Genomic DNA, 11,145 nt, shown 5'->3' with positions numbered 1-11,145 from the left:
CTCGGAGCAATGCTGAGCCGACCGGAGCCGAGTTTGGCCGAAGTCAGGAGTTTCGCACCCCTGGTACTCGTACATAGGTTCTAACTAGTGTTCAGTATTCATTTATTTGTTTCAATCTTGCAGTTTAGCGGCTGGAACTGTGCTCACTTGCTGCTATGCCAGAACAAGTGAGCATTAACTGCAATTTTTACTATTTACTTATCGAACATGATAGGAAAATACATATGTATTTTGAAATTCGCGCCACGAAAAGTGACGTCATATCGCTTATTCAGGACATCTAAAAATTACTCCGTTGTGTTACTCAAGGCTATTTATAATAGAACATCTTCTTAGTTGATTTACTTACGCAAGTACTTAAAAATAAATGTATATTTATTAAATGCATCGTTATTGATTATAAAAACTCAAAATTTGTAACTCAAATGGTTTTAGTTGTGACATTTTATTTCAATCATTCATCGTTCTTTCATTCACTCGAGTCGGTCAATGTCAGTCAGTCACCTCCGCTTCCCCCCGCTATATCACCCCTCCGACATCCACTTCCACGACGAAAGTTTCTTAGGTTCAAAGTCTGGCCTAAAATTATTTAATAGTCATTTAGTTTGGTTAATTTATTGTTTAAGTTAGGTAGTTGCAACATGGCCAATCATAAGTTACTTAGTGCCCTAAAGATCCTGAAAAATAGAAAAGATGTTAAATTTCTGGCAGGTAAGATTAGACTTCAGACTTTAAAACTTTTCGAGTGCAAGTATAATTTGAAGACTAGGGTATTTATGGAAAATTGGAACGATAACATGTAATTATTGTTTAATTTAGGCTTCCAGAGTCGAAATTATGCAGCGGCTGCAGCTAATCATGTACATACGAAGTGCAAAATAGTCAATGGCGTGTATGTGGTGACATTGGACTCCCCTAATGTTAAGGTCGGTAGAACAGAAACTTATAAATCTGATAATAAAAGAACGTGTACTTGGTGAGAACTTTAGGCAGTCATCCACATTTCAATCATTTGCAAATTTTCATAATTATTTAATTTCACATAACATGATTGTTAAAACTAAAAGGTATAACTAATATTTCTTTTGTTTTTATGTTCAAATAGTAACACTTTCGGTATGTAAAAAGTTTATGTGTGTTTGAAATCTTTGTAGGTGAACTCCCTTAACACGGAGGTGATGAATGAGGTCACAAACGTTCTAAATGAAGTTGAATCAAATCCTTCCATTGAAGCTGCCGTGCTGATATCCGGCAAACCAGGATGTTTCATTGCTGGTGCAGATATTTCTATGATTGAAGCTTGCAAAACAAAAGAAGAAGTAGTTAATTTATCAAAACGAGGTAATTATCCTTGTCTCATACTTATTAAAACAAATCACCTATTTCTAGGAATAAGTTATTTAGGCCATAACTTCCTAATACAGGGATGAATTAAAGTTTAATATTTTCATTTATGTAACCATAATGATCCAACCCAACAAATGGAGGAAGTGAATGATCCAAATGCATTAAATTCCATGTTGTAGCCAAAACTTATTCAATGCCAATTGGTTTGAAATATGGTTTAAATTTCAAGATTACATTAAATTTTTATATATATGATTTTTATTTATGAATAAAAGGTAGGAGTTATGAATAAAACATGCATAATTTCATGGACAGTTTATTGCTATCAGATTACAGTCTAAAATTAAATGTATTAAGGGAAAACCACTAATGATCGACACTTTTAGCCAGTGTTCGACATAAGTACTTTAGGTCAAAGTGACAGGAATTAATTTTGAATAAAGAAAAAAAATCGTTGTTCAAACTTAAACTATATTATTACTTTGACATAAGTGCCATGTCGAACATTGGTGCAGCGTCGATCATTGGTGCTTTTACCTTATCTTACAACAATGAAATTTTCTGTTAAAGTTTATCTTTTCAAAACAAATATAATAAATACAAGCAAACTTTTTAAACTTCACTCATAGTAGAACAATAAGGTATAATAGGCTGATTCCAAATCTCTTGACATATCAGATAATTTAGAATTTTTGATAAACAGCTATTAATTCTATCATGTCAGAGTGCCTTTTCTGTACAACCAGACATTCAATAGTGATTTAGAACTACTCAAAAACATAAAATTTATTTGCAAGGGTGAAGGCTTGTTGGTTTTGGAAAATTTATGTAAGTACTTGTATGTTATAAAACGTTTATTAAGGTTATAAAAACATAACTAAAAAAATTTCAGGCCATGAAATCTTTAGAAGAATGGAAGCGTCCCGCAAGCCCTTCATTGCAGCTATTCAAGGCAGCTGCCTTGGAGGCGGGCTAGAGACTGCGCTGGCATGCAAGTACCGCATTGCTGTTAAAGACCAGAAGACTGGGTTTGGGCTTCCTGAAGTGATGCTGGGACTTCTGCCTGGCGGTGGTGGCACTCAAAGGTACTTTGAAATAGCCATAGCAATACCTTGTTTTTAGAAAAAGCATTAGCATAGAAAAAGGGTAAACAATCTTAATGTGTAAGTTAACAATCTAAACATTCAAGACAAGAATTAAATCCTTACACCTTATAAAACAAAGTCCCCTGCCGCGTCTGTCTGTGTGTTTGTATGTTCGCGATAAACCCAAAAATTACTGAACGGATTTTCATGCGGTTTTCACCTATCAATAGAGTGATTCTTGAGGAAGGTATAGGTGTATAATTTGTTAACCCGTGCGAAGCTGGGGCGGGTCGCTAGTGGTTGATAATTCTTTTTATGTATGTACTCAGGCTGCCAGCTCTTACTTCTATTCCGACGACTTTGGACCTAGCACTTACAGGGAAGACAGTAAAGGCGGATAAAGCGAAAAAACTTGGAATTGTTGATTTATTAGTATCTCCCCTTGGACCTGGTGAGTTTTTTCTCCTTAATACGCTTTTAAATTTATTATACAATAAAACTAGGTGAAATATGTCTTGATGTTGTTCAATGTATTCTATTTTCGTTGTCATCTCTTTCATTAAGTACTCTATAAGCAAAAATGTACAGTATCCAATTCAAGAATATTTCATAATCAACATTCATAATGTTATGTACTTGTACACATGTTCATATTTAAAACCTTTTTATTTTAGGTCTGGGCCTGCCTGCTGACAACACAATGAAATATTTAGAAAATGTGGCTGTTCAAATTGCAAAAGACATTGCAACGGGCAAGATCAAGGTCGACAGAACTAAGACCGGTCTCGTCAATAAAATTACCGCTACCGTCATGGAGTGGGACGTGGTCAAAAACATGATCTTCAACAAAGCCAAAGAGCAAGTAATGAAGGCGTCTCGCGGTCTTTACCCTGCCCCACTTAAGGTTTGTTTCTATCAGTTTCAAATCTATTCAATATAAATTTTGTCTGAGGTAAAACCTGATGTCAAAAGATTTACTAGGAATCGTCTGCCCTTCAAAATTACCCCAAATTAATAATAGTCACTTTTCAAGTTCTTAAGTGAGGTTTAGACTAGCAAGAACTTGCATGCAATTTACGTTACATTGCCGACTACTGAGGTAAACTGCATTGAAAAGTTTGATCAGATACCACTATGTAATGAAAATGGCATGCAAGTTCTTGTTAGTCTAAGCCTCGCTTTAGATTGGGTTTGGATCAAGGAAGTTTTGAAATTGGTAACTTATATTTATCCGCTTTAAATCACCTGTAAAGATGTTCAAGGCCTGATGAAATTCGTAATGAAAATTCATTACTAACAATGTTTTCTTTTCAGATCTTAGAAGTAGTCCGAACGGGAGTGGACAAAGGCCGCGCGGCGGGATACGAAGCCGAAGCCCAAGGGTTCGGCGAGCTGGCCATGACGCCACAGAGCAAAGGTCTCATCGGTCTCTTCAGGGGACAAACTGAATGCAAGAAGAACAGATTCGGCAAGTCCCAAGTTGATGTCAAGACTGTAAGTACCCTCAGTTCAGATCCATCCTAAAGAGTTCGTTTGACACACACACGAGACTGGGAATACATTCAACCATTATTTGTCGCAAAATATGATCGGAAATTCAGCACGAAGCTTCATATTCGATGTCCAGCCAGTTGAGTCGTCGAAGTATGTAGCTGTGAATGGAACATTTTCTAATCCTTTCCGTTACTCATTGCCTTAATGTAATAGTTACTCAGTCAATAAACAACTGATTTTTATTAAAACATTATGGTGGTAACCATGACTGGAACCATATTATTATGGTGTTATTTTGTGACAGATTGGTGTGCTAGGCGCGGGTTTGATGGGCGCGGGCATCGTCCATGTGTCCATTGACAAAGGCTACAAGGTGGTCATGAAGGACGCTACCAATGCTGGACTCTACCGTGGGGTTGGCCAGATCCAAACTGGTCTGGCCAATGCCGTTAAGAGGAAGAGGATGTCCGCGTAAGTTAGCCTATTGAAATTTGCCACTTATCTAAATTCAGATCTTTGTAAAAAACAACTGAATCAGCCTATTGGGTTTTAATTTCAGAATATCTGGGAAACATCTAAAAACTCAAAAATGCGCGTTTTCCCAGAGATAAGACCTAGTTAGATCGATTTTTCGGCCCCGAAAACCCCTATATACCAAATTTCATCGAAATCGTTAGAGCCGTTTATTCCGAGATCCCCGAAATATATAAATAAATAAATATACAAGAATTGCTCGTTTAAAGGTATTAGACTAGATAGATATTTGTAAAAAACAACGGAATCAGCCTCTTGGGTTTTGTACTTTGAGTTCCTTATAATTGATGTATATCCTCACTATTACTAACGTTATTTTGTTGTAACGTAAAATCTATCTTATCAAAGTTATCAATGTAAAAAAAAACTAATAAAATTTCTTAACTGAATGAGACTGATAACTGTTTCATTTCATGAATCCCTTGATTTCATTGAAGACAAGGAGCCGAAGAATATATGTCTATTATAGTTAATTTCAAATTAATTTTACTTAACTCTTTCAGCATCCAGAAAGACAGAATCTTAGGCAACCTCACCCCAACATTGGACTACGCCAAGTTCAAAAACGTAGACTGCGTGATAGAGGCGGTGTTCGAAGACATCAACATCAAGCACAAGGTCATCAAGGACTTGGAGGCGGTGGTTCCGCAGCACTGCATCATCGCGACCAACACCAGCGCCATTCCCATCACCAAGATCGCAGCTGGGAGCAGCCGCCCTGAGAAAGTTATCGGTATGTTCACTTTCACTTCATGGTTAAGTCCAGGGGTACGACATCAACATCAAGCACAAGGTCATCAATGACTTGGAGGCGGTGGTCCCGCAGCACTGCATCATCGCGACCAACACCAGCGCCATTCCCATCACCAAGATCGCAGCTAGGAGCTGCCGCCCTGAGAAAGTTATCGGTATGTTCACTTTCACTTCATGGTTAAGTCCAGGGGTACGACATCAACATCAAGCACAAGGTCATCAATGACTTGGAGGCGGTGGTCCCGCAGCACTGCATCATCGCGACCAACACCAGCGCCATTCCCATCACCAAGATCGCAGCTGGGAGCTGCCGCCCTGAGAAAGTTATCGGTATGTTCACTTTCACTTCATGGTTAAGTCCAGGGGTACGACATCAACATCAAGCACAAGGTCATCAATGACTTGGAGGCGGTGGTCCCGCAGCACTGCACCATCGCGACCAACACCAGGGCCATTCCCATCACCAAGATCGCAGCTGGGAGCTGCCGCCCTGAGAAAGTTATCGGTATGTTCACTTTCACTTCATGGTTAAGTCCAGGGGTAAGACATCAACATCAAGCACAAGGTCATCAAGGACTTGGAGGCGGTGGTGCCGCAGCACTGCATCATCGCGACCAACACCAGCGCCATTCCCATCACCAAGATCGCGGCTGGGAGCAGCCGCCCTGAGAAAGTTATCGGTATGTCCACCTTCACTTCGTGGCTAAGTCAATATTCTTGTGATTGTTATGAAAATCTGCAAATTACATTTGCAATGAGTAAATTGTAGTATTTTTATATATATGCCATAATCAAGGATTTTTATTACTCTTTCTTACCCTTTAAGGGGCCCACTGATTACCAGTTCGCCGGACGATGTCAGCCTGTCAGTTGTTCGGAACTGTCACCTTTTGCGATTAACTGACAGGCTGATATCGTCCGGCGAACTGGTAATCTGTGGGCCCCCTAACTAGTCATTTCCTATGTATGAGTAAAATAATAGTAAGAAGTAAAATTACATGAAAAATAATGAAATATAATAATTAAATATATGTTTATGTTAGGCATGCACTACTTCTCCCCCGTGGACAAGATGCAGCTGCTGGAGATCATCACGCACCCGGGCACGAGCACCGACACGTCCGCGGCCGCCGTGGCCATCGGCCTCCGCCAGGGCAAGGTCGTCATCACCGTCGGCGACGGCCCCGGCTTCTACACCACACGCATCCTCTCCACCATGCTGAGCGAGGCCATTCGGTGAGCGAGGCTATGCCATCTGTCATCAGTATAGTCATCGTAAGTAGCAAGGTGACTTGTGGCAAGGTCGTCACCACCGTCGGCGACGGCCCCGGCTTCTACACCACGCGCAATCGCTCCACCATGGTGAGCGAGGCTATTCGGTGAGCACATGCCATCTGTCATCACCATACCCCGGGTTTTTGGGTGCATGAATGTTTTACACTAGCCAAAAATATAAGACAAAACCGTAAAAAAATAGGAAACTATATGACATATTTAAACCCGTTTGGAGCTTACTACCTATTTTAATTCATAGTTTGGTAACTAAAAAAAAAGTTATTTAGCCTATATACGTTCCACTGCTGGGCACTGGGCTATAGTCCCCACGCTAGCCCAATGCAGATTGGGGATCGTAGTTTGGTAACTATTTTACAATAAACAAATTTGCAAACACACGAAATCATTCCCGCACCCAAAAATCCATGGTATGGTCATCACGAGGACGCGTAGGTAGCAAGATGACATGTGGCAAGGTCTTTACCACCGTCGGCGACGCGCCCATTTTCTACACTATTCGCATACTTTCTACTATGCTAGGCGACGCTATTCAGTGACGACATGTCATGTTATCACAAGGACGCGTACTCGCATTCTTTCGATTTCTATGACCAGGAAGCCCGTTCGGTGAGCACATATCTTCCCGAGGACACATCAGTTGCAAGGTGGCCGAATGTTAGGTCAGGTCGAACATGTCAATATTTATTGAGCTCAATTTATTTAGAGGACTAATACTATCTCCGTTTCAAATACACACTTTATTCCAGGCTACTCCAGGAAGGAGTCGATCCCAAGGCACTGGACAACATGACGAAGCAGTTCGGCTTCCCCGTGGGCGCGGCCACGCTGGCCGACGAAGTCGGTATCGACGTCGGCTCTCACATCGCGGCGGACCTGGCCAAGGTGCGTCTGTGTATCTCTAATTCATCACCAGGGGCTCAGTTATTGAACGATATTATTACAATATCGTTTTAATATGATTTTACTGCTCCTGTAGATTATAACTTATAAGTAATATTAGTCCAATAGCGATCGAAATATGGGACCCAGCTTATTTTACGTCTCACTATTACGTATAGACAGACCTCCTTTCATAATCAAGGGGCCCATAAATATCACTTATCGTTAGACAGAGAGGCAGCAGAGATTACGGCCGGCGATACACCGTTAAGCGTGTCTCTGGTATTAGATTAAACAGAAACAAGAAGTTAGTTTCCGTCGCGTGACAGTTAATATCGCGTTAACTTGTGATGGCAAAGCAGGTATAATCATTTCAATTTTTTTTCAGGCATTCGGAGACCGCATTAGCGGTGGTAACATCAATATAATGCAAGACTTGGTGAAGGCTGGATTCATGGGACGCAAATCCAGCAAGGGCTTTTACGTTTACGAGAAGGGCTCTAAAAACAAGGAAATCAACCAAGACGCCATTGCTCTAGTGAAGAAATATTCCCTAGCGCCTCTTGGTGCCAACACTGTTGAGGACCAACAGTTAAGAATGGTGTCAAGGTAAGCTCACGTTTTTTTGCGTTTTACTAGCTTAAAACGCACTGAAAGCGATAGGTGCGTCGCGGCATCATTTTTTTTATGCCGTAGTTGTTATCTAGGGGCAGTCACCTATATTACCCATGGATGTATCTTATTAGTCATGTGGTGTGTAGTCTCAAAGTCGTTAGTGAAATTGTATTATTATCAACAGGTTTGTGAACGAGGCAGTACTGTCCTTGGAGGAAAAGATCTTGCACAGCCCTCTGGAGGGAGACGTCGGTGCCGTGTTCGGACTTGGATTCCCGCCATTCACTGGAGGACCTTTCAGGTACACTTGTTGACAATTTTCATATATACCTAAACGTTATAGTCAGAAATAACAACCTCTTACGTTAGGCACTAAGGGTGGTTTTCCACCTGTCCAATTTCCTTGTCCAATGTCATTGCGTCTCACTCTCTCATTAAGCAAAATGTGAGACGCAATAAGGTGGAATACTACCATAATGTCAGTGCAAAATTTTATTGTATGAGAAATTTCATAGTTCACTGCTGCATGGCTTTGATCATGCCATCAGTTGATGCAAGTGGCCGTAAAGGCCTGTGCATACCGGATGCGTGTTCGTAGACGTGCGTGTGCAGCGTTGTAGTACAGTGAAACCTGGTTAATTGGCACCTGGATAAATGGAAAACCTCAATAATTGCAACCAAAAGTCCGGTCCCGGTTCCTTGAGACCAAAAGGCCTCTATAATTGCAATTTAGATTTTAGTGCTTTTCGTAATTTTGCCTCTGTAATTGACCACATCGCAACTAAGACCTCTATAATTGACACTGTGCTAAAAAAATCCGTTATTTTTGCTCTTCTTTTTACCTCTATTATTGAAACGAGTCTTACTTATTACCTCTGTAATTGAAATAATGTAGTTGTAGACAGCAGAAACAATATTTTAATAGCAATGATCATTTTATTTATATCTTCATCCAGAATTCAATTTATTTATTGGGTATCTATCACAGCCTGTAGTGGGTGAAATAGTTTTGATTAAATCAAAAACAAAGTATGCTTTTAACATTCTAATAAAACTTTCTTCTACAATTCAAGGGTATTTTTTAAACCCAAATGATAAGAAAATAAAGTAGTAATTAATGTAGTGTAAAAGTGCAAGTATAGACAGAAGCAATACATGTATATAGACCAGAAACCCAGAACGTAAACGTGTAAATCTATAAAAGAAATTTGTCAGAACACAACCTCTATTAATGAAAACCTCTATAATTGACACAACGATTTTTTGAACCTCGTTAATTGACACGACCTGCTTAAATGAAAAACCTGGTTAATTGACAAAAAATGGCCGGTCCCTTGAGATTGCAATTATCCAGGTTCCACTGTATACAGATCCTAATGAGAGATGGCACACCGCTTGCGTGACGTGTGCGTGTGCGGCTCCAACATTTTAGCGTACGCGCAAATGCACGTCACGCACACGCAGCCGGTGTGCTCTGGCCTATAGAATTGGAGATGTACATAAACTACAATGATTGCTTACATCAAGTAAGGCCGCACGCTCCTTTGGAGCCGTTGTATGAAAAATATTGTTTTGATGGAGCTCTGAGCATTTTATAGTCTTTATTTTCTTTTTCTTCGTAACATGTTTCATGCTAAAAATTAATATTTCCTCAGGTGGGTCGATCAATTTGGAGCTGACAAACTGGTTAAGAAGATGGAGGAGTTCCAAGGACACTATGGAGCACCATTCAAGCCCGCCCAGACCCTTGTAGACATGGCCAAAGACACGAGCAAGAAATTCCATAAGTAAACTGCCAATTTAAATTTTACATTTTAAATGAGTAGACGCCAGAGATTTTGTGTTCATGACAGACACAGTGACGAATGGTCGAGGATATTATTGATAGTTGAGATATAGGTTTGTATAAGTGAAACACATATTTTGAATATTGTATTTTGATTAAATTGTCCCTATTTATTGTTTATCAACATTCGAACTTTGTTTTAAAGATTATGTCTCCAGTATTTCATTAAAAAATCCGTGAATCTATTATTGCATGATTGTTGTAACCTACATAATAAATTATTTTATTTTATACACGCATTGTTACTATTTGTGTGCCTAATCTCGCGTAGGTAGTTTAGGAACGCAAGTCCCACACCAGTTCCGACGATCACTTTTGGGTAATTCTACTATCATTCCCCTGGCTATTCCTATTCGCAAATTATCAAGAAATTCCGCTTAGCTGTTTTGGTTGTAGATGAAACTGGGCACGAGTTACACAGTCACAAAAAATGAGATGCTAATAAAGTGGAATTTCGTGGGAATTTGAAAATAGGTATGGCCAGGAGGATGAGAGTTTTGTAGTATGACCCTTTTACACAAAGTAGTGCATTTATACGGGACAAAATACCTTATAATCTTCATGCTTTTATGTAAGGTTTATATTTAATAACTTGTACAAAAATTGTTGGCATATGCGTGTCATTTTTAACCGACTTCAAAAAAGGAGGAGGTTATCAATTCGACCGTTTTTTTTGTATGTATGTTACCATTGTACAAACAAACAAAAACGGGAGACTTTGTTTTATAAGGTGTAGTGATATTATTTAAAAGTGTTATGTTAAGGAGCAAAGTAGGACCATTTTACGGTAAGTACCTCATTTGAGATGCCAAAAAAGGTTGGAAAGTGAAATTCAATATGAAATTGGGTTGATTTTATTTTGACCAGAGCAATAAAGATATGGGCTAGAATTGCCTTCACCTTTTACTAGCGAGCAGCGTTTTAGCACATCTAGGCCGTAATTAGGAGGCCTATGATATGAAGAACATATGACGGTGTAATAACAACATAAATATATGACTCATAATTGATCATTTATGTTGTTACACCGTTATTCATATTTTTAAAATCCGGTGAAGTACGAGTTCGTTTAACTCGCGCACCGAGGTTTCCGTACAAACTTTAAATTTTTTCATGTAACTATATTCACCTAAGACTTGACCAGGCATACTATTTGTAAGCGAATAATTATGTTCAGCGCCATCTAATGGCAAATTACCTAACTTTTTACATTTTCCTTCAAGTCAATATTTTTTCACTATGAATAAAAATAAAACCATGTTTTGTAATGTTCAATTTGAGCTCTTTCAAATGATA

At 39.3% G+C, this 11,145-nt stretch overlaps 1 protein-coding gene across 2 annotated transcripts; it reads left to right on the top strand.

Moving 5' to 3' along the window:
- Positions 1-510: 510 nt before the first annotated feature.
- LOC134790664 (trifunctional enzyme subunit alpha, mitochondrial) lies at positions 511-10,075 on the top strand. 2 transcript variants are annotated; one of them, XM_063761550.1, is made up of 15 exons: positions 511-711; positions 820-926; positions 1,155-1,341; positions 2,240-2,432; positions 2,762-2,883; positions 3,107-3,336; positions 3,747-3,926; positions 4,231-4,397; positions 4,964-5,193; positions 6,257-6,372; positions 6,516-6,592; positions 7,256-7,391; positions 7,777-7,997; positions 8,188-8,304; positions 9,659-10,075. In XM_063761550.1, the coding sequence occupies exons 1-15, from the start codon at positions 642-644 to the stop codon at positions 9,792-9,794; spliced, it is 2,289 nt and encodes a 762-aa protein (XP_063617620.1). In that variant the 5' UTR covers positions 511-641; the 3' UTR covers positions 9,795-10,075. The 2 variants fall into 2 exon arrangements, with proteins under 2 accessions (XP_063617620.1, XP_063617618.1); XM_063761548.1 differs by lacking the exon at positions 6,516-6,592 and having other exon boundaries at positions 512-711; positions 6,257-6,449.
- Positions 10,076-11,145: the final 1,070 nt, after the last annotated feature.

This window comes from Cydia splendana, chromosome 5 (genome assembly GCF_910591565.1).
Source record: "Cydia splendana chromosome 5, ilCydSple1.2, whole genome shotgun sequence".
Taxonomy (NCBI): domain Eukaryota; kingdom Metazoa; phylum Arthropoda; class Insecta; order Lepidoptera; family Tortricidae; genus Cydia; species Cydia splendana.
The sequence above is the reverse complement of the archived record's forward strand: the minus strand, read 5'-3'. Positions and strand labels throughout refer to the sequence as shown.

Bases quoted from the DNA above. Each gene is read 5' to 3' on its own strand.
- LOC134790664 (XM_063761550.1), top strand. From the start codon at position 642: ATGGCCAATCATAAGTTACTTAGTGCCCTAAAGATCCTGAAAAATAGA. The intron at 3,337-3,746 runs GTTTGTTTCTAT...TTTTCTTTTCAG, and splicing joins TTTACCCTGCCCCACTTAAG to ATCTTAGAAGTAGTCCGAAC. The intron at 3,927-4,230 runs GTAAGTACCCTC...ATTTTGTGACAG, and splicing joins CCCAAGTTGATGTCAAGACT to ATTGGTGTGCTAGGCGCGGG.